General features: G+C 51.3%; 1 protein-coding gene across 2 annotated transcripts in view; it reads left to right on the top strand.

Moving 5' to 3' along the window:
• Window positions 1-25274, top strand: part of NR6A1 (nuclear receptor subfamily 6 group A member 1) — a gene marked incomplete at its 5' end in the record, with an annotated part of 66202 nt that extends 40928 nt beyond the window's left edge. The window contains 8 exons of one of the 2 annotated variants that reach the window (XM_084219975.1): window positions 13131-13361; window positions 15693-15748; window positions 17078-17235; window positions 18115-18342; window positions 18659-18913; window positions 22226-22347; window positions 23761-23913; window positions 24810-25274. In XM_084219975.1, the coding sequence (XP_084076101.1) occupies window positions 13131-13361; window positions 15693-15748; window positions 17078-17235; window positions 18115-18342; window positions 18659-18913; window positions 22226-22347; window positions 23761-23913; window positions 24810-24898 (1292 nt within the window). In that variant the 3' untranslated portion in view covers window positions 24899-25274. The remainder of the gene's footprint in view (window positions 1-13130; window positions 13362-15692; window positions 15749-17077; window positions 17236-18114; window positions 18343-18658; window positions 18914-22225; window positions 22348-23760; window positions 23914-24809) is intronic. The other variant, XM_084219974.1, reaches the window with a different exon arrangement.
• Between the last annotated feature and the right edge of the window lie 1407 nt (window positions 25275-26681).

Raw genomic sequence — 26681 nt, 5'->3', positions numbered from 1 at the left:
ACCTCGTGCTAACTGGGGTGGGTGGTATCTGGGCCTGGGAGCTGCTGGTGCAGGTGATGCATAAATTATCCAGTTTATCAGAAGGAAAGCATGAGGATCAGGTTTAGCAGGAGGAAGACAGGGAAGTAACATATGTTTTTTTCAGGATTCAGCTCTTGCCCTGCTCAGAATTGGAACCAATATTAGTAGGAGGGGGGAGCAGTGCAGAAATGCCCCAGATTTCCAGGCTGCTCCAAAGCACTGAACAGGATACAAAGAACTTCCCCAGCACCATTCTGTTCTGCAGTGTTGAGTTGAAATAACGCAGCCTGCTGGACACACACAGATTTGACCTTGCAGGCAGGACAACCTGTGTGGCTCATGGGGACATTTCCCTCACATTTACAACAGCAGAAACTTAAAATGATGAAAGCATTTTTCTAGAGGAGCCACCAGGATTTTTTGAGTATGGGGATTTCTCCTGTGCTGTTGTCCTGTGCTGTTGTCCTCAATTGCCCTTGCCTTCTAATAAGTATATTTTCCATAGATTTTGACATTTCACAATTTGATTTAAGCTTGAATTCATTTTAATAAGTTAATGTTGTTTATAGATGGTTGTAGATGGTAAATCACTCAGTCTCCAAGCTGAGGTGTTGGCAGGAGGTTCTTACAGAAGCTGGGAGTTCAGGTGATGTGGTTTTTCTCAGCAGAATATGCTGTTTTCTGCATGGATGTATTCTTGGCTGGTTACGTGGGTACAAAGAGGAAGTCTGAGGGTTTCTCATATAGTTCCTCCATAATTTTGTTCCTGTTTTTGTTAATTTTGGAAGGACACTTCAGGTCAGCTTTTCCTTTTCTTGTAAAAGAGGAAGATAGGATTACAAACTTCAACAAGTTAAATTGAATACTTAAAGATGATTGGGAGCGGAAAGGGACATTTTAAATAGCTGCTCCTACTGACAGAACAGCTAATTGCAGGAAGACTGAACCCGAAGCGCCATCCAGCCGGTGAGCGGAGCCCCGGGAGGGGAGGGTGCTGCGGGCGGCTCGGGCAGCGCCGGGGCCGGAGCGTGGGAACAAAAACTGCGGCTGAAACCGGGCCCGCATCGGTGCCGGGCCCGCATCGGTACCGGGCCCGCATCGGTGCCGTGCTCGGGGCGGCCTGGGCAGAGCCGGGTGAGACTCGGGGGGTGTCCCGGGAGGGGCCCGGTCCCGCTCCGGGTCTGTGCACAACCCCCTGTGTGTGCCCGGCCCCGCTCCGGTGTGTCCAGCCCCGTTCCCGGTGTGTCCAGCCCCGTTCCCGGTGTGCCGTTCCCGGTGTGCCCAGCCCCGTTCCCGGTGTGTCCAGCCCCGTTCCCGGTGTGCCCAGCCCCGTTCCCGGTGTGCCGTTCCCGGTGTGCCCAGCCCCGTTCCCGGTGTGCCGTCCCGCCGTGCCGCTCGCCGTGTCCCCGGTCGGGTGCTGCCCTCTCCCGTCCAGCGCCGGCCGCACGGAGCCGCGGGGACGCCGCGCGGGGCCGGGGCCCGTGTCCCACCGGGGCCCGTGTCCCACCGGGGCCCGTGTCCCACCGGAGCCCTGGAGCGCGGTTACCCTCGCTGTGAAGCCGCGGGTGCGGAGCCGCCGGTGTTTCCCGACGCGGTCCAAGCGCTGCCCGGTGCCTGCCCAGCCGGGCTGCTCGGCCCGCGCTCAGCATCGCGGCCGCGTCCCGCGGGTCCCTCTGTGCTGTCGCGGTGTGCCCCCTCCCGTCCCTCTGCGGGTCTCACCGCTGTGTAAGAGGCATGGAGCAGCCAGGATGTTCCCAAACAGGACTTTCCCCAACACCAAAGAAACTCCCGAGCTGCTGCAGTTCCAACAACGTGTTGGCTGCAGTTGTAATTCTGAAGGCTTTTCTTCTTTGTTTTGCCATCTGACCTGAAATTTGAGGAAATCTCCTCACTGTTTGTTTGTTTTTCCCTGGGCATACAAAAAACTTGCTGCTCACCACCAAGCTGGAATTTGTAAATACTGTTCAGAACTATAGTAACTACAGTTATAATAACAAACTTGGTCTGTTGTTGCTATTATTAAAAACACCAGCAACTGCAGCAGGCTGGTGTATCTGTGTGGTTGCAGTTTGTCTAAGTCTGGCATAAAGTCATCTTTTGGCTTTTCAGCTGATCACTTTAATGCACAGAGTTTTCCCACCTCTTCAAATCTGGGAGATACTCTCTGCCTCCTGGCCTACAGGCCTCTCCTCTGTCCCTGCACCCTGCTGAACATCATCTTCTGCCTGGGTTTGGATGAGGAGCTTGTGCCCATTGTGTCCACGCTGGCTGATGGCTGCGCTGGTTCTGTAGGTGGGACACACCAGGACAAAGCCCCACTGCTGCATCACTGTGGGCTCTCAGTACCGACTCCTGGCAGACACAGCTCCCCACAGGAGGAGGTGCAAGGCTCACACCTTGCCCTGGGCCCGCTGCTGTTCCAGCCATGCAGTGCTCAGGGCTCCGTGAGGCTCTCCTGGTGCCAGGACCCAGCCCAAGGACCTCCCCGTGCTTTCCAGCGTGCTCTGAGGCTGCGTGACCCGATTTGGTTACTGGGATGCACTCTTAGAATGGATGGAGCTATCCCATAGGAAGGGAATGGAGCTCGATTGCCTCCTCATAGAAATGTAAAGCTTCTGCCTTTGCAATTCTCCTTTCTTGTGCTTTCCCAGTAAGGCAGTAAAACCATATACTTCCCATGCCTACAATCCCATTTGTTTTCCCTTTTTCCTCTGAAGGCGACCTCTTTGAGGAGCCCTTAACCTCCCCCCTGCCTTTTCCTCTCTTACACAGAGCTGCTCTCTGCTGTGTGTCACCCACCAAGCGAGGTGCAATGAAACACTTCTTGTAACCACTCAATTGTCTGGGATGGCAAATTCGGTAGCCAGGCGAATAAAAATATAAATAAACAGATAAAACCAGAAATTGATAGAAGGATTACATTTACACAACGACGAATCAAACTAGTAAGAAGGAGAAAATAGCTTAGTTTTATGGGCACCAAGTGACCACCTTCACTAGAATTATTAACACCGCACTCCTGGCGTGTTTAATGCCAGGGAGGAGAGGAATTACCTGACCTGTTGTTAAACCATTATCAAGAGCAGCTCAGACATCAGGTGGATGTTTATTATCATTCCTCACAGTTCCTTCCATAGCTCCTCTAAGCAATTTAATATTAATTTTTAAAATTTTTCTCTGAAATAGGTGCATACATAATGAGTGGAATAGATCTTTTGGGAAAAGTACGTGCTGTGTTTACCTCCAACCAGTTCTCTCACTGCAGTGTCTGAAAGCAGTAACGTCCACAGTACTGAGGCTGTTGAGATGTGCTAATCTGAATTTTTTATCTTTTTTTTAGCCACATTTGCAAACCAGGCTGGTTCTGGCTGTGGGTGCTGGGTCTCGTTCCCCAGGCTCCTGCTGACCCGTGCAGGCTCAGGCACTGCAGAGGTGCTGCCAGCAGCACCGTTGTTGATAACGTGAAAACTGAGGCAGGATCGGGTATTTCCTTAGGATCTGTTCTTTGCTTGAAATCAAATCCCCTTCGGTGTTGTCGTTTGGTCCGTGGCCGGCTCAGTGGTGTGGGGGCAGCCCCGGGTTTGTCGCCTTCAGCGCCGAGATGTGCTGGGTTTTGTTGTCACAGCCCGGACTTTGTTCCTGCCACAAAGGGGCTGATGGCTCAAACTGCGGGGACACAACAGAGCCCCGATTGTCATGAAAATGGGCAGAGCCCCGCTGCTGCTCGGGGAATTATGAAACTGTGGCCGTGGGTGGGAGAGCAAGAGCTCAAGGAAAGGCTGCCCCTGTCCTGGGGCCACACAGCTCTGCCAGCCCTGCTCTGCCCAAATTCGGGGTTTTCATCGAAGTTTTTGGGATTGGCTGTGGCAAATGATGGTACTGGCAGAGAGTGTCCTGGGAGAGCTGTGCTGGCCTGGCCTGGCACTGTTCAGTCCATTTTCATGGCTCATGATGCCACTTCGTCTCCATATTTCTGAAAAAATCACATCTTTTGAGAATTCCTTCTCTTTGGAATGGTGATCTCATGGCACATCACCAGGGAGCAGGGGGAGAGGGGCAGGACCTCCTCTTGCTTCCTGTGCCTGTCCCTTATGGCTTTCACATCAGGACAATAAACCCCTTGCAGGCAGCAGTGCCACTTGCCCACTTTTTGGCAATGCTTTTGGCTTTTACTGTTGTGAACTGGTGTCACTATAAATTCTTATACTGATGTTGGTTACAGTAGCATCAGGTTTTTCTGTCTGGGGTGGGAATTGGCTGATACAGGCTAAAGTAAGAACCAGCTACTTCATTTTCCTTTTGCCCAGACTTACTGCTCGGCTGTTTGGGTCAGACAACAGGACTCGTTTTTCCTGTCTCTTTGCCCATTCCTAGCTGGCCTGTGATTTTGCAGAACAGTTTTGGATCTTCGCAATTATTTTCTGCCCTTAAGGATTTCGCTTGATAAGCTGCCGTGTGTGTATTTAATGTGAGTTTTGAATAATTTGGAAGATTTGGGTTGTTTGGACAATTATAATTTTTCCCAGCCAGGTTTGGTCTATAACTGCAGTTTCAGAACTGGGGGGGGTGGGTGGGAGTGGGTTTGTTTGGGGGTTTCTTTGGTGTGTCTGTGTTTTGGGTCTGAACAGCAGTTGTGGGAGCAACTTTGTGTTATCTGGAGATTAAGTTGCTTCATTTCAGCCTGCTGTGTCCACACCACGCTGCAGCTTTACAAAATAAGCACTCTGCATTCTGGTCACACTCCTCCAAGGGGTGCCGGGAGCCGGCTCAGGGCTCGCAGGGGATGAAGAATGTGGAGCTCTGGGAGCAGCACAATTGCAAACAGCTGTGTCAATAGTGCAGCCAGGGCTGCCTTACCTTGGCCATGCGCTGCCAGGGCACCACCAGCTCCTCAGCCAGCCTGGGTTTGGTGGCTGTGGACAAGGGGACATCAGTCCCACGAGGGTCTCACTGACACAGAACTGCACAGATTTACAGCATCAGCAAAGCTTGGAGAGTTTGCTCCTGCCAATGCACCTGCTGTGCAGAAATGCTGGGTTAAAACCAGGATTATGAGTAGAGAGAATCATGGAAGGATTGGAGTTGGGGTTGGGGTTGGGGTTGGCGGCCAGATCCCCTGCCCAAGCAGGGTCAGCTGGAGCAGGGGGGGCAGGCTGCCAGGACGGAACCACTGAGCTCTGCCCTGCATGCTGACAAGGTTACTTGCATTGCTGGATGTCACCAGAAAGCAATAAAATTTCAGGCTTGGGATGGAGTGAAATATGACCTCTTTTGTTGCCTCTGAGCCTTGTTTATTCTAAGCCAGGCATTTCTCAGAGCACAGTTGGGCGCTGCAGTCCTCAGGATGAGGAACAGAAGCAAACTGTGGCTTTTGAGCAGAGCCAGTTTTGAGACATCCAGACATCTGGATGACAGGTTGGATTGGGCATCAGCAGAAATGCTCTTGGGCCTTCCCTTAAACACTGTGGTGTGGTGAGCATTGGTTTGGGCTGGTCAAACACAGCTGAGCACCAGGACAGTTTAATGGGTACTAAGGACACATGAGCTGCACTGTAGCCCAGGCTGAGTTCATCCCAGAGGGAGAATGAAGGGGCAGAAGAGCTTAATGAGAATATTTTCTGGTGCAGACACACGCGGCTGTGTCTGATGAAGAGCTCACCATGACCAGTGCTGCCAGTGGTACCTGTTTGGAGGTGGGCAGCTAAATCATGATGGATTTATTGCGTTCCATTTAAACTCCAGTGTCTCACTTGTGCAGACTTGTGCAGACCTCACCTTGAGCAGCTCCAGGGATGGAGCAGCCACGGCTGCTCTGAGCAACTTTAATCTTCATGCTGGGGATGCCTGGGTTTTGTTGATGTGTGTGTCAGTGGTATCTGTTTCACACGCAGTGAACAGTGCTCTCAGCTTCCCTGCCAAGCTGGTGGAAGGCCTGTGCCAAGTGGTGGCCCGTAGGGATGGCTGGTGGCCAACAGCTGGTGGCCAATGGCCAGTGCTTGGTGGTCATGGCCAGTATCTGATACCTCCTGGCAAGTGCCCAGGCCATGCCTCACAGCGGTGGCAGCGGTCTGTCTGTCAGTCTGTCAGTCGTTTGCTTGGTCAGTCAGTCTGTTGCTCAGTCGGTCAGTCGGTCAGTCTGTCAGTTGGTGGGTTGGTCTGTCAGTCTGTCGGTCAGATGATCCGTCTGTCAGCGGGTCGCTCAGTCCGTCTGTCAGTCAGTCGCTCAGTAGCTCTGTCTGTCGGTCGGTCTGCCGGTCTGTCTCGGCCGGTCTCTCAGTAGCTCTGTCGGTCGGTCGGTCCGTCGGTCGGTCTCGGCCGGTCTCTCAGTCGCCCTGTCGGTCGGTCGGTCGGTCCGTCGGTCGGTCTCGGCCGGTCGCTCAGTCGCCCTGTCGGTCGGTCGGTCCGTCGGTCGGTCTCGGCCGGTCGCTCAGTCGCCCTGTCGGTCGGTCGGTCGGTCGGTCCGTCGGTCGGTCTCGGCCGGTCGCTCAGTCGCCCTGTCGGTCGGTCGGTCCGTCGGTCGGTCTCGGCCGGTCGCTCAGTCGCTCTGTCGGGCGGGCAGGGGCCCGGCCCCCCCGCGGGCCGGTGCGGCGGGGGCGGCGCTGACATCACGTCGTTAGCATAGGGCCGCCCGCGGCGGCGGCGATGGCCGAGCCGGGCTGCCCGCCCGCCGCCGCCATGAGGCGGCCCTAGGAGCCGGCCGGGGATGAAGCGGGACTCGACCTGCATGGAAGGTGAGCGGGGCCGGGCCTTTGTCCGGGCGGTGCCGCCGGAGGCTGCGCGGGCCCGGGGCCGCCGCCCCCGCCGCTACCGGGCCGGGGCCGCCCCGTCCGGCGCCCGCGAGGTGCGGCGTGCGGGGCTCGGACCGCGGGGCTCGGACCGCCCGGGGCCGCGGGGACAAGGAACCCTGAGGGTTTTCCCCTTCTCCTGCCTTTTCACGGCTCCCGGGGCGCGGGGCCGGGCAGCGTAGCCCTGGGCTGCCAGCAGGATTATGCAATTAAAAAAAAAAAAAAAAAGGGCATTGGTTTGTTTTGTGGCTTAATTTGTTTATATTTTAAACTTCCTAATCCCTCCGACCATCTGGAGGAGCTTTTTTTAGTATCGTTAATTATGGATAGTATCGGGGTCACGGAGGCGCTCGGTAGCGCCCGTCCGCCCTCCCGGGACCGGCGCTGCCCCCCCGGTATTTGCAGCGTTTTTTTCCCCTCTGTGACTGAAGACAGCGGTAAAGCTCACCTTCAGAGTAAGGATGAAATATTTCAGGAGAGAGCATGGCGTGTTTGGTGACACTCGTTGGAGAAGTCACTGTTTCTGTTGTGCCCAGGCCCTGCTCCCGCAGCCCGGACTGCTGGGGGTGGGGTTAGGTTCAGATTTTCTTAATTCAGCATCCTTCTCAGTGGCTGCACATCTAGACAGCTTCAGTAGGGCCAAGAGAATAGGTTTTAGGGCAGGTAAGTCAGGGCTTCATCCTACCGCTTTGTAATGTACCAATTAAATAACCAAGCCGGTGTAACACAGGGGTTAATTCGGAGCGTGCGGCCGCGCCGGAGCCAGGGCACGGACCGCGCGCGGAGCTTTATTTTGCTAAAATTGGATCAGCGAAAGTTGATCACTTGAGAGAGAGACTGAACCGGAGTCGTTCTGTGAGCGTGGGCAGCGCGACCGAGACCCTCGTGCGTGTCCCCAGCTGCGGTCCCGGCCATCGGGCACATTTTGGTGTGCGGGCTTTTGTTCCAAACTCTTTGTGCAACAACTGGCTGGGGTGAAGGATCCGTCCTCTCCCCGTCCCGCACAATGGAGCGGGGCGGGGGTCCCGCAGCGCCCCGTGTCCCTCGGCAGCCCCCGCCCGCCGGGACGTGCGGTCCGTGGGGCGCGGGGCTGGGGTCGGGGCTCCCCTGCCCGGGAGAAGTTGCATTTCACAGATGAGTTTTTGATATGCAAATGGAGATGTGTCCCAGGCAGGGGAAGGGTGATGGGTTTCATCAGCTGCACGCTCTTGATTTATACCGAGCCGAGGAGCAGCTGATGATTTCTGGGTGTTTTAATGGGGGGTTTCCTTTGATTGAACTCTACTTGGGCAGAAACGGAATCAGGGTGGAATAAGACCGTGAGTTTGGGATTTCATTACTGGAAAGGGAGACCAGAGATGCACTGGCCATTCCTCTAGTGCAGCATTTCTCCTCTTTTCTTTCCAGTGCTCGCTGCTTTTTAAAATGAGACTGTGAGTAGAACATCTTTTTACAGTACAGGGAATAAGGTTGCAGGCTTCCTCTTTCTTTCCGCTCCTCTACCTTTTTTTTTTTTTTTTTTTTTTTACAGGAGGCTTGTCCATTTAAATTAACCTTTCTCCCAGCTGGGCACACAAATGTTTTTGTTTTAGTTCACAGAGGGTTAATTCTATTCAGCTCTCACCGCGGCCGGCCTGATCCGGGGCAGCACAATCTGCTCTTTGAGCCGGGCTGGCCAGGCAGGACGCGGTGCCTTCGCCCGCCTCCAGCGTGGGGTGGGACCCCCATCTGCGGGGTCGGTGGGGAGCAGGAGCGGGACGCCCCGGCCCTTTGTGCGCCCGGCCGCGGGCTCTGCCGTCCCGAGCAGGGGCCAACGCGCAGAAAATTTAATCCCTGTGTTCATCGATTATAAGTTAAAAAAAAAAAAAAAAGGCCCCTGAAGCAAAGACTCCTGGTTTGGGGGTGGGCTTGTTTGGACAATGCAGCGCTCCACACTGAGGGGGGAGTTCCTCCAGTTCTGGGGCTTGAATTTCACGGGATGGTTTTCTTGAAACTAAAAATTGACAACGAAAAACATCGTTAGGAAAAGTAAACGGGAAAAGAAACCCCAACACGTTTGTTTCTGTTCGAGGCATCACCAGAGGCGAGAGGAGAGTGAAATGCGGTTGGGATTTAAGTAACACATGTGTGAGATCCCCCCCTCCCCAAACAGCTGGTATTTAGCAGCTTGAGATTTAAACCCAGTTAAAGGGTGCTGCAGGGGGCTGCGATGGGGTCAGTTAATCAAGAAGCAAATAACTGGCACACAGCTGAAAAGAGGCTAAATGTATTAATGAATTGCAGTGCTGACTGTTGCCTGTACTTTTTTTTTCAGCCGTAAAAAATTTTCTTAGCTGTAAATTCACGTTCTGTTGTATAAAGGGGAAGTTTTGCCTTTGGCAGCTTTCCTTGCTCTCCCTCTTGCTTTCTAGCCAGGCCAAATCTCAGCACTGTCTGCTCTGGGGTTTGGGTGAGAGGTTGTGCCTTCACTTTTGGCCTTACTTTTGGAAATAAAGTCTTTGTTTCTCTTCCATTGTAAAGCACCGCTGTAGAGAATCCCCCAGGCCGGCTGCACCAGCACGCCACCAGGTTTCCAGGGTAAATCTCACAGGGAGCTGTAGCTGCTGCAGAGCTTTCAGTCGGGTCTCCAGAGCTGGGTGTGAGCCCCTGGGGAGCTGCAGCCAGCTCCGGGTCCGGGCTGCTGGGTGTTGGAGCACAGGGCTGGCACAGGTGGGAGCAGTGACAGGGCTCTGCTGGGCGCGTGTCCCCACGCTTTAACTCATTTGCTGTGTGGGTTACAATCTCATCCACGTGCTGTAGTGCTTTCTCTTTGGGTCTTTGCTGTGTGTTTCACCAGGATTGTAAGATATTTCCTTTTGGAAATTCACAGGAATTTTGTTAAAAAAAATATGAAGACTGCTCATTTTGCTGAGGGCAGAAGGCAGTTTCTTGAAAAAATTAATGTATTGCTTTTACTGTTGCTCTTATAAAACATAGATGAGGAGAGCTTTTTTCCTCTTTTTTACTCAGTCTTCTGTGATTCTTGTGTAACATCATCATATTCTTGGAGAATTTACATTGTATGTGGTATGAAACCTACCATGACCTCTGAAAACAATACATCCTTTAATGTGGCTTTGGGGAGGGGCTAGCGAGGGAGTAGCCATAAAAATCTTCAGGGTTCAAGATGAGGTTGAGATTTTTGTGAGTGCTTTTGTCGTAGCAGCAACTGTTTGATTTAGTGGCCCCTGCTACAATGGGTTGGGAGAACAAAGCCAGAATATCCCGTGTATGAGTTTGTTAAATGTAAGACCCATCAGGAGAATTGGGGAGGGGGTAGAGGGAAGCTTCCTCAGCTCTCTCTCTCTGAAGTAAAACAGGTATTTGGAAAAATTTCTTACCAATTGCTTTGTGTCCTAATCTGTGTTGTCTCATGTAGTGTTTCAAACCAGAGCAATCAGTGAGATGAGAAGTGACAGGGAGGAGGGAGGGCTTATTCACTTAAAAATTGCTATTCTTGTTATGTGTTTTGATATTCTAGTGAAATTTCAAGGGTAAGGGAGTTCAGAGCACCCTCAGTGCAAAACTGCTTTAGATTTGCTGGTGCTTTACCATTTCTGTGAAGTTCCCTGTGGTTCTGCCCCATCTCTCCCATCCTTCACCCCCACCAGGCACTGCATTACATGGGGTGAAAACTGGCAAAGGTCAGGAGCAGCAAACCCGTGGGTACAGGGCAGCAGTGTGGGCCTGGCTGTGGTCCCTGCAGGATTTTTTAAAAGATCTAAATCTCTAAGACTTTCTTCAGGCCATCGTTTTTCATCTCCCGTTTTGTCTGTGGGGAGCACGGCCACCTCTGTGGTCCCTGGGGTGTGTCTTTGTTCCCAGTGTGTGCCGCTGCTGTTTCCAGTTCTAACCTGCAAATCCAGGAGGGAGGTGAGCGCAGTCCTGTGGCCAGGGGCCATTCACACCATCTCCCCCTTCGGCCGGGGAGATGGAGATGGCGAGGGAAGGGTTCTGATTCCTCCTCGTTTTAATCATCCGGGCTTCCCACACTGGCTGGGTGACGGCCCTATTCTTCCCACAACAAAAAAAGCCGTGCCTGGAAATGAGCCCTCATTGACATGGTCAGCCGGGGCTGCCCGGCTGAGGAGGGAGCCCTGGGGCTGGAGCAGCCTGTGTGCTGCCTTTGGCTGCGTGTGGGAGCCGCTGCCCTTCCCGGGGCTGCCCCGAGTCCGGGCACTGCTGCGAGCCCGGGATTTATGGCACCGCTCTGCGAGCAGGGGGAGGGCTGGCAGTCGAGCTGAGCCGAGCTAAACCCTGCAGATAGAGGACTCCTCTGTCCTGGCTAATCCCCGGCCCCCTCCCCGCCTTTATCAGATTGCTGAAGGTGGAGATTATGCACTTGGTGGCTACAAAGTCATGTTTAGCTGCCTCCCTTCAGAGATGCTCAGATAGCCCCACTCCTGGTTGTACCCACATTCCTTTGGGCGCAGCACATACCTGAGGTGGTCTGTCATGTGAAACTGGGAATGTTTTGGTGCAAATCAGGAATATTTCTTCACTTAAAGTTTGTATTTCCTTTGTTCATCCCTTTATTTTAATGTTTTAGAACAGTGAAATTTGCAGAACAGAGCAAATGTGCATGCTGTGCATAGCAAACCTTTTAGAGATTAACACAGATTGGTTCTGGTTTCTACTGGGTTTAAGCTCTGGAGAAAGATGCTTGTGAGTAGGAGCAGCTGGTTTAGATTTTTACTTGGCTTGTGTAACTGAAAACTGGTTTAATTTCTGGTCCCAAAACATTTGGCTCATTCATTTCTCTTGCATTCACATGTGCTGCAGCAGTGAGAAGCTACACCCTGGTTTGTCAGCTTGCTTGGGTTTTATTGAGGCTGGAGAAGACTTCACTGTGACTCTCACCTCCTGCTGCTCCAAAAATCCATCCTGTGGATAAACACCTTTGTCTCAGAAAACTCCCTGGTCAAGTCTAAATGAGGAAAATCGGCTTGGTGTTGTGCTGGAGCGAGTTTGACCCAGCTCATCTCCACAAGCCAGTGCTACCCAAGGGCTGGGGAAGGTCTGTGTGCAGACGGGGGCAGTGGGAGTGGGCAGCACCCCAGGCATGCTGTGGGTTTGTGTGTGCCCAGTGCGAGCTCCCCGCTGGCTCCCGGTGTGGGTGGTGGGCACGGGGAGCTGCCGTGCCCTGCTCCGTGCCCTGCTCTGTCCCCAGGCAGCCACAGAGCCCCTGCCACCCCCTTGGTCCTGCTGGGCCGTGGGTGTTTCTGTCCCTGTGGGCAATGGCACTGTCCTGCCTTCAGGCCAAGGAGCAGAGACAGCCTGCTTTAACCAGCGTCCCTAGGAAGGGTGTGATGGAGTGAGAAGCAGCAGAGTGTGGTTCCTTTCTCTTCTCAGTGCCTGGCTCAGCCAGGGTCATCTAGACATCTGGAGAGTACTGGAATACTGCAGGTCTGCGTGTTCCTAAATGTATTTGAATGGCTCCCACCTTCGCAGTGCAGATCTGTTTGCAACTGTTGGGATTTTAGTGGGTTAAAACATGAGGTGGGGGCTGGGGCAGCTTGGCCTGGCGTGCAAGGGGTTAAACTGTTGAGCTGTGGAACATCTGCTACAGGAAGAGCTGCTGGTGCAACTTGCTGGCATTATTTTAAGCATAGCTGACTTGGTTGAAGTGAGGTTCAAGCCTCCCTTTGCAGTAGGATTGGGATGGGATTCTGGGTGCACTACCTGGGTCTCTTCACCATCATTTTCTTTTTCCTTTCTGTTTGACATCCCTGTCTGAACATCATCTCTGCTCTCTCCCTCAGGCAGCGTTAGAGTCTTAAAATACTGAATTTAATGTGACAGCTCCTGTTGTGGAGGGCCCTGAAATTTACATTTTTAGTCATCCAAAGGCTTTTCAAAGATTTGGAAAAGGACCAGTAAAATCACATCACTGTGTCTCAGCTGTACGGTGGTTTCTGTAACGATGTTCTCTCAGGTTCTGGGCAGTGGCTCATGAGGGTAGTGAGGCTTTTGAAGCCAGGGGTGCCCCTGGAGTCTGTGAGAAGTGGCAGGATTTCACAGTCACTGCTGTCGGCCAGGTTTCTGTATTTGCACACCCTGCTCTGTGCAGTCGAGGTGGGACGTTTCAGAACCCGTTTTTCCCCATTGGCGTTTCTGTTCCTCTCTGCTGAGAGCAGCAGGGAGGTCGATGGAGGATGCTGGGGAGAGCCCCGAGGGCCCTGCCTGGCAGTGGGGAAGGGAAGGATGGAGCTGCCCCTGCAGGATGGATCCTCACGGGCCCCCCTCAGTCACAGGCTCTCCTCAAAGCTCCCTCTTGCCTTGCAGATGAGCGGGTGGATCAGCGAACCTGCCTGATCTGCGGGGACAGGGCCACGGGGCTGCACTATGGCATCATCTCCTGCGAGGGCTGCAAGGGCTTCTTCAAGAGGAGCATCTGCAACAAGCGCGTGTACCGCTGCAGCCGCGACAAGAACTGCGTCATGTCCCGCAAGCAGCGCAACCGCTGCCAGTACTGCCGGCTGCTCAAGTGCCTGCAGATGGGCATGAACCGCAAAGGTAACGGCGGGGACACGGCCACCGGGGGGAGCGGGGACACGGCCACCGCGGGGAGCGGGGACACGGCCACCGCGGGGAGCGGGGGACGCTGCCACCGCGGGGGCTGTACGGGGAGCGGGGACACGGTGTGGCTGCTGCTGGCCTCTGGGCCTGAGGCACTGAAAATTCATAAATTCACTGCAAATCCACCGGGATCTTCCTTGGAAAATGCATCGGGGCCGAGATGGGGGAGTTGGGATCAGGGGTGTGCTGTGGCTCTGGGGACAGCGCGGCTCCCTCACCTGGGGGTCAGGGGTGTGCTGTGGCTCTGGGGGTGGCTCAGAGCCCCTCACCTGGGGGTCAGGGGTGTGCTGTGGCTCTGGGGACAGCGCGGCTCCCTCACCTGGGGGCCGCTCTCACCTGCGGGGGCGCAGCGCCACCTGCCGGCCGCACGCCCGCCCTCCTGCTCCCCTCCTTCCCTTCCTTGTCCTCCTTCCCCCTTCCCTTCCTTGTCCTCCTTCCCCCTTCCCTTCCTTGTCCTCCTTCCCCCTTCCCTTCCTTGTCTCTTTTCCTTTTTCTTCCTTCCCCCAACAACCGTGTGAATTTCACTCCTCACTGGCGTCTCTGCCAAGGCCAGGGAGGCTGCAGGCAGCCCTGCAGGTCCTCAGTGTTAGGCTCTGGAGCTTTCTCTTCCCACCCTGGTGCCCAAGTTATGGCATTGTTGGGTTGGAAAATCCCGTCAATATTAGGTCTAAACACAATAATTTTTAAGTTCAGATAAGGGGCAGAGCTTAGCATTGGTAGGAAAACCAGCTTTGAGGAGACTGTCATGCAGCCCAGGACCAAGATAATATTCCAGAGAGTCCATCTCTATTCAGGAACCATTCTTGAGGCCTTTTTGATGGACCACCAGCAAAAACATTCCTACATTTTGTTGCAGGTGTAAGATATTGTCTGCTAAAATTATGCTTTGAAATCAAAAGACCAAGGCAATTTGGGAAGCTTCTAAATCACAGTTAGTGGTAAAATATCTTGGAAAAGAGAAAAATTCCCCCAGAATTCCTGTAATTCCAGTATGTTAAAAAAACCTAAAGGGGCTAACAGCTAACTATGACAGCTTTTTTACTTTCTTTTTTTTTTTTTTAAGTGAGAAGCTGATTTTTTTTTTAAAGAGTTTTCATAGGAAACACACAGCCAGTGCTGTGCCTTGCTCGTGTCAGTGGCTGGGGTTTGGGCAGGCACAGCTCAGGTCCTGTGGCCTCTCCCCTGCCCTGCTGAGGCACTCCCTGAGCTGCAGCAGCAGCCTCAGGCACACGAGGAGGATTCCAGCTGAGGATTCTCAAACCAATCAGCAGCCTGGCTTTTGTGGGACAGAAGTTTTTGCTCAAATTTTGTGTCATTTTCCGCTCTGGGAGGGCCTCCTGCAGCCCCTGTGCCAAGCAGGGTGAGGCTGTGCAGCAGCAAGGTCACCGTGCAGCTGGGCAGAGCCTCCTGCCAAGCCTGGCCAGGTCGTGGTGGGAAAGAGATCAAGCCCTGATAAACAGGGACCAGCCTGGGAGGGGGGACACAGGAGCAGGGCTGCCACTGGCCTCTGCAGGGAGAGACAGAGGGAAGAGCAAGGTACAGAAACTGCTCCAGGCTTATCCCCTTAGCTGGATTTCACTGCAGCTCCCTGGAAATTGATTAAAGAGCCTTAAAAATGCAGCTGAGAAATCAGGCTGCCCCTCTGAAATGCAGCTGTGCGGCTCGGGGTGGTAACTTGAGGTTTAAACAACAGCTTTGCAAGCAGCCAGCAGGGTCAAACATCTCCCCTGTGTTTTGTGTGGGGGCTGTAGGAGATGTCACCCTCTGAAGGGACAGCAGGGTGAGCAGCCAGCAGTGCAGTGCTTTGTGTCTGTGTTGGTGGCTGCACAGGGGTGTCTCTCTGGTGCTTCACAGGGCTGTGGGTGGTGGAGTTGGATGTGCTGGCCTCACATCTCTTTTTCCAGCAGTCCTGGGCATTCACTGGGTTATTTCCAGGGGTCACATAGGGTTCCTTACCCTGTTCCACTTATCAAATTATGCTGAAATCAGTTGTGATAAAGGATTGCTATTTCTTCCTTACCTGTCACTCAAGGAGCACGTGAAGAAGCTAAAATCCTTGAGTAATGCTTGTAGCCCTATTGATGTGTCTGTGCTTTTTGGGGGGAGAACCATGCTGTGTGCTGCTCAAGCACTGGAGGTTTCTCTGTAAACTTCTTTAATGAAAAAAAAAAAATCTTTTAAGGAATAGAAACTTCTTTCAGCATAAATAGGTATCTGCTTAAGACCCTGCAGAAGTGTTCCTCACTAAGGTTTGGTTGTATCTTTCAGCAATCAGGGAGGATGGCATGCCAGGAGGCAGAAACAAAAGCATTGGACCTGTCCAGGTGAGCACGTGTGGCTGTCCCTCGTGGTTCCCTTCAGCTTTTGGTCTCCTGGGCTGGGCTCATACCACAGCAGCAGCTCAGCCAGGGCTGGGGCTGGCTTGAGCCTCCATCACCCCTGGCCGTGCCACGGCTCTGGCTCTATCAGAAACACATCAGGAGCTGCAGACTGGTGGACAGAGCTGGGTGCTGCCTGGACACATGGACAGGCTCGCTGCACCCTGTCCTTTGTGAGCCACACAAGGACGTCTGTCCCTCCATGACTCCCAGTAAATCTCATCTGCCTGCTGCAATCCCTTCAGCTGTGGCAAGCAGGGCACCAGTAAATGTCTGTCTGATTGATGGCCCAGCTTGCCCAGAGATGCCTTGTAAAGAGCAAGGGAATTCAGCGCAGCAGCTTGTGCCACAGCCTGAGGAATGATGGCCATTTCCAGCTTGCTCCTGGAAGAGGGGTCTTTTAAAAGTTTACTGTTTATTTTAGCAAAATAGAAATAACACTAAAAGCAATTTCTTTGGGTCTAAGTGCCTGGGAAGGAGCCCTCAGCCCAGCCCAAAGCATGAGGAGCCAAGCAAGCTCTGCCCTGCTGGGTAGTGTCAGACACAGCCTGCCTGCAACCACACAAACCTGTTTCTTGCTGTTTGCATTAAGGGACATACACAGAATTAAAAAAAAAAGATGCTTCTAAATTTTTGTTGCATTTTCCCCATTAGTGGTGGAACATTCCTCCAGGAGCATGCCCAGCACTTTCTTGAAACTTTATATTACAGTGAACTCAATTCAAAAAATCTTTACTCTATTTTAGCTTTGTATATGTTACTCTCTAGAGCTGAAGTATTCGATGCTCAATTGCTACTTCAGGTGCCACCTGGTTCTTATCTGGAGGAAAATAGGGAGCACAGTCTCCCTGTAAATGTATTCCTGACTGATTTTATATGTGTCACCTTGCCTCTCTTGATTGCTTTATCAAACCAGAGCCTGCCCCACCTCCTGTTTGCCATTCCCTCTGCCAGTCCTGAGTGATGTTCCCAATGCACTGGCCTCAATTACTGCCAGGTTTTTCAGGGTGTGACAGTGGCTGATTTACAGCTCGTTGCCATGTCCATCTGACATCTCTTCATGTGTCAGTTCCTGTCTGTTGTGCTACCCTCACTTGAAGGGTGCTGCTGGAGGTCACCACCATTACCTGTAAATAGAATTTTCCCTGGGTGTTGTTAAAAGCAGAGGAAGGATGTGGTACCTGCAGGGGGTTGGGAGGCTCAGCCCTGTTGGATGTGCACACAAACAGAGGCTCTGCTTTTCTGTTCCCAACCATTGTGTCCTGTATTTGACAGATATCAGAGGAAGAGATTGAGAGAATTATGTCTGGGCAAGAATTTGAGGGAGAGGCAAACATGTCATGGAGCAACAACGGAGACAGTGACCATAGTTCCCCTGGAAATGGAGTTTCTGAGAGCAACCAGCCTTCACCTGTTTCTACTCCATCTTCAAGGTGGGAATGACCCCTGGAAGAATTTGGTGTTACAGGAATCTTGGATTTCTTTCCCTGAGTGATACTTGGGGTCAGTGTAGGGAAAACATGTGAGTGCATCTTTGTGTAAACTGGTCCTGCAGCAGGTTCTTACCTCTCCGTGTTCTAAGACAAACAGGCACTGGGTTGAAAAGAATTGAACTGGGAAATGAGATGTTTGTGAGCAAAGGAAGACAATCTTGAGTTACAATTATATTTAAAATATACCTCGGTTTGTATTGTTTGTGTTTTCTGCAGATCTTGAGAACTTGATCACCTTTCATTGCTCATTCTGCATAAGCTCTTTCTCTGCATTCTGCTCAGATTCTGAAAATAAAACCATTTATGTTAGTAATTGGTGGTGTTATGTTAAAGTTGGCTGCTGTGAGTGCAAACCTCCTGATGCAGCCTTTGATTGCAAGCACTGCAAGAATCTCAAACCTGGTCCCATCTGCTTTCAGTTGCAGCTTAAGCTTGGCCTTGTTTGTGTTCACTGGCTGTGTGAGTACTTCATGTACAGTCCTAAATTCTGGCCCTGTGAGGAGGTCGGGTTGGAAAGGCTGGGCACAGGTGGGTTTTGGGTTTCTGCTTTGCTCCCTGAATGGCAGCTCAGCAGCAGCTCCCAGATCTCCATCACGTGGAAGCAGTGCCCAGCCAGGCTGGGTGTGCAGCAGTGCCCAGCCAGGCTGGGTGTGCAGCAGTGCCCAGCCAGGCTCTTTCCAGGGCAGGGCCTGAGCTCAGAGGCGTTTCCATTCTGTTTGCTTTCCCTACTTCTGTTCACATTTCTGGTGGAGCTGTGTGCGACACCGCGCTCAATCAGGTGGAGTTTGGGGGTGTACTGAAGAGCTTTTCCTTCTCCAGTAGGTCCGTGGAGCTGAACGGCTTCGCTGCACTCAGGGATCAGTACCTGGGCACGCCGGTGTCCACGCACTACCAGTACCTGCCGCACCTTTTCAGCTACTCGGCGCACTCGGCGCTGGTGGCGCCGCAGCCGCGCAGCCTGGAGCCGCAGTCGCAGGGCCTCATCAGCCAGCTGCTGTGTGCCGAGGACCTGGAGCCGCTGGGCACGCCCATGCTCATCGAGGACGGGTGCGTGTGACAGGGGTGAACAGCAAACCTGGTCCCATCCCGCTGGGCTGGGGCTGGGCTGGGCTGCGTGGGCCTGGCAGGGGCTCCAGGCTGCATGCTCTGGCCGGGCTGGGTGCTAGGCAGGTGGGTGACCCCAAGGGCTGTGAGGACTCCCCTCAGCCCCTGCCTGGGCAGGGTGGGTGCTGACCAGTGTGGCTCCTGTCGCCAGGTGACTCCCAATTCCTTTGGCATTTGCCTTGTTTCCGAGTTCCCCGTCAGATGATGTCATTCAATGTTTTTAATGGTTTTTCTGTCTTTGTACTAACTGTGCCTGCAGGTACAAAGTGACTCAGGCAGAGCTGTTTGCGTTGCTGTGTCGTCTGGCAGATGAATTGCTTTTCAGGCAGATTGCTTGGATCAAGAAGCTGCCGTTCTTCTGTGAGCTCTCCATCAAGGACTATACCTGCCTGCTCAGCTCTACGTGGCAGGAGCTGATCCTGCTCTCCTCGCTGACTGTTTACAGCAAGCAGATCTTTGGTGACCTTGCAGATGTTACCTCCAAGTACTCTCCCTCTGATGACGAGCTGCACAGGTGAGATGGGCTGAGCTCAGGGCGAGGCAGCAAGATCTGGGGATGAGGAGCCATGGGAGCCCAACAGACAGGTGTCCTGACCACCTCCTGGGACAGGTCACTGTACCTGTGGCTGTTTTCTTCTTCTGTTTTTTAGGGAACAATTGTTCCAGGCTTAGAAAGCCACATCATGGTTGGTCAGTGCTAGATCGCAACTCCCTTCTGCATGGGAAGGGCACGGTAATGTGTGGGGCTGTTTGTTTGAATTCCACTTACCAATGCTGTTGTCCTCTAACAGAGCCTTACAAGCCACCTTTTTATGAGGGTGAAACTGACCAACACTTTGGGTAACCCTGACACACAGGAAAGTCTTATTTAAAAACCCTTTGGGCCAGTGGAAAGGTTGTTCACATAGCTGGTTGTCTGTATTATCAAAGTGTTCATTATTAATTGCTATTTCATTGTTTTGATTAGATAAATTTAAAGATGTTGCAACTTAGCTCTTGTTTTTTCCATGGTACAGACTATCTGATGCTCTGAGGAACCTGCCTTTCATTTATCATGTTGGTCAGGGTGTTGTTTTTTTGTTTGGATATTTTATTTTGTAGTCTTGGTGCCAGACAGATTCTTCTTTTGGTAGTAGAGTCCCAATCTCACCATACTTTGGCAGCACAGGTAGGATTTAGAGAAACTGCTGCCCATCCTCCCTTTAAACACCAGCCCTCTGCTCTCTGCCCTTGCTGGGCTCACAATGCTGCCGGAGTCACCAGGGGATGTCTGAGCAGAGATTTAAAACAGTGCTGTGGTCCTTGGCCATTGCAGTGTCTGTTGGTTCCTGGGGGCTCCTTTGTGCATCTGTTGTGACAAGCAGAGGCGCTGGCTGGCTGAGCCCACGGCGGGGAGCAGGGAGCTGGCCCCAGGTGTCTCATTTCCTGGGACAGGTTGCTCTGTGGTGCTGCTCTGCACAGCCATTCATCGTGCATCTGGTGCAGCTCCTGCGAGGAGCACTGAGGGTCATAGAAAACCACAATGACACTTGTTCTTGCATTCAGCTGTCCTTTTGTTCCTGCTGTCCTGGTCAGAGCCTCACAAGAGAAGTGTTTGTTTCATTTTGAGTTTGTGATAAATACAAGCGAGAGGTAAGACAACGAGACAAAGGAGGAATCCTCGCCCTGCAGAAACCGACAATTCAGAGCTGGTCGCCTTGAAGGTCCTTCAGAGAAGATCTGTGCACATGGATGAAAATAGGTGTTCTTGGGAGAGGAATGCTTCTGCAGTCTCCTCTTGTGATTTAGCTTTTCAAGTGTCATTAATTGTCATTAGTAACCTGGGAGAATGCACACCCAAAAAGCCATTTAGCGGGAAGCTGCGCAGATGAGGGGACTGGAGCTGTGTTGCTCCCTCCCACCGGTCTTCATGGTCCTTCAGCCATGGCTTGACTGTCTCCAGCAGCAGTGGGATAGCTCATGGGTATCAGTCTCACTGTCCAAAGCACTCGTGGAATATCTGGTCACTTTGGACTTAAGAGGGGCCCTTTTGGAGAGGTGTCCCATTTGTGGGTATTCTCAAAGAGCCCACGACTCCTCTGGCATTGATCAGGAATGACTGCAAAGGGAACTTCATTAGAGCTCACACCTGGTTGGAGAAATGTCACTGAGCAGGGATGGTCTGACACTTCAGGGTTAATTTCTGCTCTTAACAAAATGATGAGAGCAGTGCTAAAGCATAGGTGACAAACAAAGGCATAGAATGAGCTCCCCAGCTCCTTTGTTTTAATTGCTTCTAACAACTGGCTAAATGTTCTGTTTGCCTGCTAGATCAAATGTTTTCTTTTATTGTGCTGTTTTTCTGAAGATGAGTATGAAATGAATAGACTCCTGACCTCCCCCAGCACTCCTGATAGCGCTTCCCTTCCCCCTCCTCCTCAGCTGATGCCGACAACTCCCAGCCAGAAACTTGCCTGGTGTAAACTGTGAGGAAAAGTGTGTGGAGGAGTCAGTCCTCGAGAAGAAATAGGGCTGTGAAAAACAGAACAGCTTTGTTTGAAAGGGGGAGGAAAGTATGTGCAGAAAAGTAAGACAGTTCAACTGCAGGAATGAGAGAAGAGCTCTCCTGGATTTATGAAGTGATGAGTGGCTGGTAAAAATGTGCATGCTCTAAAAACAATTAAACCCCACAGATGACTGAGTGGTCTTTGTGCTCATTAACTTATTGAGCTTTGCAATCTTGCACCTGCAAGATTTTTAATGTCAACTGGAGAGCAAGAAAACTTGTACAACTTTAGATTAGCCGACAAGGCTTTCATCACTTACAATATTACTTTCTTGAAGAACTGACCTGGAGTTCAGACAGCTTGTTTTCACTTCACAGAGGTCAAACCCCACCATGCATTTTACAAATAACTTTGAAGTAAACAAACACACATGCCAAAATAAGGTATTATTCAGTGAAAAAGGTTCTATTTCTGTTCTATTCAGAGATGGCTTGCTGGCTGTGCTCTTATTCTTTGTGCTGCACAATGCCAGAGCACACTGAAGCTTCCCGAAACACTTCTGTCCCACTTCTGAGTGCTTCTGCAATATGTGCCTGCTTTGAAGCCGGGGCTGTTGCTGTGAGATGTGTTCCCAAGAGGCTGTTCTGGCCCTGGGCAGACGTGGGATGGTCTGGAGGTGCCTGCAGACACCCACAGCCCTCCACACCCTCCCGCTCCAGCCTGGTTCTTTCCCATGGCTTTTTCATGGTGGACATGTGGGGTATTTCTCTGATGAAGTGTGGCACCCTCTTTAGCAGGAGGACCTCATTCTGCACCCACAAAATCTCCATCAGGCAATTTTCCAGGGGGTTTTGGGGTGTTCCCTGTGCATCAGTGTGCCCTGTGCTACCCATCTTTGTCACTGGCTTTGCTGCAGATTCCTGGCTCTGTGAAACCTTCTCTGCTGTTAGAACAGGCTGGTGGTGACCTGAATCACCAAGAGGGGTTTTTTCCTAAAAATAACTGTGGATTGTGAATTCCCCATCTCTGGGGTCATGCAGGATGGGGCTCTGAGTAACATGATCTAGTGGAAGATGTTCCTGCCCTTGGCAGGAGAATGGGACTGGATGAGCTTTGAGGTAATTTCCACCCAAATCATTCCATGATTCTATGATTCTGCATTTGTAACTGAGACATTTTCTTCCTTGTTTTTGGTACCAGCAGACTTCAGGCAGTTTTGATCACTTTTTTAAAAAATTCTCTTGCAGGGTGTTAAAATCTCTGAAGTTACTTTAATGAGCTTCATGCCTTCAGTGTCCAGTCCGTGTGCTGTGTGTGCTGATGTGATCTCTGTCCTGCAGGTTCAGTGAAGAGGGGATGGAGGTGATGGAGCGCCTGATCTACCTCTTTCGCAAATTCAGCCAGCTGAAGGTCAGCAATGAGGAGTACGCCTGCATGAAAGCCATCAACTTCCTAAACCAAGGTGAGGCAAGGAGGAGCTACCAGCCACACTTGCTCATTTTTATGCCTCAAAGGGTGAATTTTAAGACTGGTTCCTCTTTTCAGAATTTTTCAGACTCATTAAAATGTTTACATTCAGGATATATCCTTAGGTTTCTTAGCTGGGTTCCTACTTTTTACGTTCTATACCTAAATCTGACTCTTCACAGTGAAAGGTAATCACGAATGAAGTATTTACATGCAGGCCATGAATTCATCCTAGGAAGGGGCTGTATCCTCCTGTTGATTAAGCAGCATTTTAAAGCTGGCAGTTCAGGCTCCTCCAAGACCCTGGGCATTTCAAAATCCATGCAGAGACAAATGCTCAGTGAATAGTGTTCAGCTGTAATTTTGGAAATAAATGTCCCCCAAGTCTTTTGTACTGTGAAAGATAGTTGCAGTCTGTAAAAATGTGCTGCAGGCTCCCTCCTCCCCCGCTCATTTCCAGAGGGAGATAATGCTGACACTTCAATCTGTGCCGGGCTGAGGTTCCGGTTTGCTTCCCTGGGCAGTTTCCTGACACTGGATAATGCACTTCTCGAGCTGTCTCCATTGTTTTCCAAAATGTATTTTCATTAACTTCCTGTCTTCTTTTATTTTTAGTTGAAGTTTGCAATTTTTTATGTGAAATACCTGAGACTTATTTTTAAAAGTCAGCTTTTGGGCAGTAGATCAATGCCTCTTCCGTCAGATGGTCTCCCAGCACCGAGCCCGCTCCGCAGCTTCCTCGCTGCTGTCCTGGATCCTCCCAGGACCCGCCAGTGCCGCTGCTCACGCTGCCAGTGGGACTTCCTGCCTGTCCCTTCTTCCTTTGTGTGTGTTGTCTGACACTGGCAAAGCTAAATTTAAATATAAGAACTTGACAAGTTTATAGAGCTCCCGTAACGTAATTCATAAGCATATGGGGAGGAATGTGATGATATCTTTAATTATAGAGCTGAGCGCTGTATTCAGCCAAGATGATGTACCTAAAACCAATGTGTTCCTGTCTGAGGAGGTGTTGCACTGATCTGCTGTGAGGACCAAACCCTGACATCTGACTCTGTTGTGCCAGGCAGGGATTTCAGGTTGCTGAGGCTGTTCTCTCCAAGAGCATTCATTGAGCTGCAGGTGAGCAGTGTAGGACATCAGCTGTTCTCTTCCCAGCCTTTTGTGGAGGGAAATCCTGGATCCAGACACACATATAAAGACACATCCGTGATGCAGGCACAGCAGGAGGGGAGATGGGAATTTTAGTATTGGTCTAACCAGGCTGGAAGCCAGTCTCCAAAGCAGAGGCGCAGATCAGAGTGACAGAAATCAGTCTGTCATGAAGAAGGGGCAGTAAGTGCGAGGCTGCTGCCCTTCCGAGATGTTTTTGTCATGTTTTCATTGCTCTGGTTGTGTTCCTTTCCAGATATCAGGGGTCTGACCAACGCCTCCCAGCTGGAGCAGCTGAACAAGCGGTACTGGTACGTTTGCCAGGACTTCACAGAGTACAAATACCCCCACCAGCCAAACCGCTTCCCGGATTTAATGATGTGTTTGCCAGAGATCCGCTACATTGCAGGTAACTCTGAGTGCTTCTGAAAGATACTTCACTTACCGCTCTGAAACTCTTGTGGACTTTGGTTGAGGACGTTTGTGTGGGACCATTTCCTATCAGAGCTTCTGCCCATCTTTAAGCCCATCCCGTTGCCCTTAGCTCATCCAGTCTGAGAGGCTCTTGGCAAGGTGTCCTGGTGATGCTGGTGGGCAGGGTTAGTCCCACTTGGGGAAGAGGTGCCTTGCTTCAACCTGACGCCCTTTAAGTACGTTGCTCAGTCTCCCCTTCTTTCACTCCCAGATGGGGTGCATTTTGTCTCAAAAGGGTGTAATCCTGGTTTGAGGAGTTATCTCATCAGAATTAGGGAGATCCCTGAGCAGAAAGTGATCAGCAGAGTTCAGCCAGATCAGTGTAACCCTCAGGGTTCCTCATCTGGACCTCGGAAATCCGCAGGTGAATTCTCAGCTGCGGTTGCATTGCTAATTAGATCTCCAAGGCCTAGTGTTCCTGAATGTTGTGGCAAACGGAGATGCTTGCCTCCCTGTGTCAAGGCTTCATATGCTTCATCCTACTCTGTCATAATGAACTAGATAATAATCTCAGAGTAGCTCTCGTAATTTACTCACGGAGATCAACAAGGGGGTTTGAGGTGAGATGGGATTTAGCCTTTCCCACTTTCTATAAATACTTCTCCATTGTGGAGAAATCATTTTGATCTGACTTTGCCCATTTATTTTGCTTTCTATTCAGTAAATAAATCATATTGTGTCCAAATGCATATCAAATGTCTAATGTAGCTGTAGGATGATTAACTGTTTCTGCGAAAGGTTCAAGGTAAAACCGTCTCCAGTGCTGCTGGCTTAGGTGTCTCTGAAATCTGATTCAGTTGTGGCTGCTAATTCTGGTTTCTTTCTTACCAGGAAAAATGGTGAATGTCCCTCTGGAGCAGCTGCCTCTCCTTTTTAAGGCCGTTCTACATTCCTGCAAGACGAGTGTGAGCAAGGAGTGAGCGTAGCTGGCCCCGGCCGGTGCCGGCTCACCCGGGAGAGGGGCAAAGGCCATCCAGGCAGGAGACAGGGCACTGGGCCTCCCTGCCCTCGTAGCAAGAATCTTTTTTGTTTGTTTTTGTTTTTTTACTCGTTTTCCTATATATTTATTTCACGACAGAGTTGAATGTATGATCTTCAACACGATGCACATGGTTCTGTAAGAATGCAGCAGATGCATTCTCCAGCAGTTTACAGAATGTGAAGATGTTTAATGTTACAGTGTTTGTTAGGGTTAGTTCTTTTGTATTTGGGGCTGGGGACCGAGATGACTAAGACTACCTCAAGGAGAAGATGCTGTTCACGCACTACTCTTTCCATGATTTGCATCCAAAGCATTTGTCACAGAGAGCAAATGTTGACAGAGCTGTTAGTATCCCAAAGGGACGACTTTGGAGAAGTGGGTGCTAGAGAAGTGCCAAGCTTTTTCTTTAATTATAAAAAGGCAGGAGTGGAGAAGGAGAAGTCTGTCTAGGCAGCTGGTTTTTTTTCCCTGGCAGTTTCCAGATGCAAGTTTCCAGTGGAATGGCCGTGCTCTGAGGGGCTCCCTGGCTCTGTCCTGTCTGGGGAGTTGCAGGTGGGGTCTGTCCCAGCCCCTCCTGGCCAGCTGCCCTCTTACTATTGCCACACCACCTGCCAGTTCCTCTGAAGTTGTGTTCCTGCAGTTCATAACATGCTTCTGGCATTACACAAAGGTGCTTCTCTTGCTAGAGGATGGCAAGGACTTTATCATCACTTCCTTAAAATCCATTTTAGGTTTACAAAAGCAGGAAAAGCCTACTTAGAGAAGAGGCAGGATTGCCCCTGTTAAATGTGTTCCTCCAACATAGTACCTGGCTCGTGAGACTTCTGCATTGCAGCAATCCCCATTTTGGGAGCAGTTAATGTATTCTGTGTTAAATGGAGCCTGTGTAGTGACGTGAGGTACTCCAGTGTCCTCTGGCATGGCTTTCTCTGCTGGACTCAGGGAATGGGTGTTCCATAGTTATATCCTGCCAACACTGCCCTATTCCTTGTGAAATCCCAGGAAAAACTACATTACTGCTGTACTTGGTTACCTGTCATGTTCTAGGTGCTGCCAGGCTTGGATTTTCCATCTCACAGGCTCTCCACAGCTCCAGATGGAGAACTGGTTTAATGACAGCTGATTAGCTGATCGAGTGATTGCTAAGTGCTGATGTTTAGCTAAACTTGGGCATTTTCATGAGTGACCTCATGATTTCCTGCTCATAATGGGGAGGTTTGGATGAGATGCTTTTGATCTCATCTCCTTCATTAGGAATTAATATTCAAAGACTCTGTCGCTCTCCTAGACAGCCTTGTCTGGATTTCCTTCCCTGCATCCTTAGATATAAATCTGGCATTCACTTAGCAAGGCGGCTCCTTGATAAGTGTTTGAATGCTGATTTAAAAATACTTGTGGAAACAACTTTTGTTCCCTCGGGGTAGGAGGGACGAGTCGCTACCTTCTTGTCTTTCCCTGGTGGCAGCTGCGTGGCACAGAGCAAGCACAGCTCAGCAGGGCTGCAGCTGCTGTGCATGAATGTGATGGTGAGCAGGAGGAAAATCCCATTCCCCAAAGTCATCCTTCCCTCCCTCCTTCCCTCCCTGCCTGGCCCAGCGGGCGCTCCTGGCGCAGCCTGAGGGGGGCTGTGCCCTGGGCTGCTCTGGCACGGCCCAGTCTCACTACAACAGGGCCCTGCTGCTGCATCACCACGGGCATCCCACTTGGGCATCTCCCAGGTC

The sequence above is a fragment of the Fringilla coelebs genome (assembly GCF_963513975.1).
Source record: "Fringilla coelebs genome assembly, chromosome: 21".
Lineage (NCBI taxonomy): Eukaryota > Metazoa > Chordata > Aves > Passeriformes > Fringillidae > Fringilla > Fringilla coelebs.
This window is presented reverse-complemented; position numbering and strand designations above follow the sequence as displayed.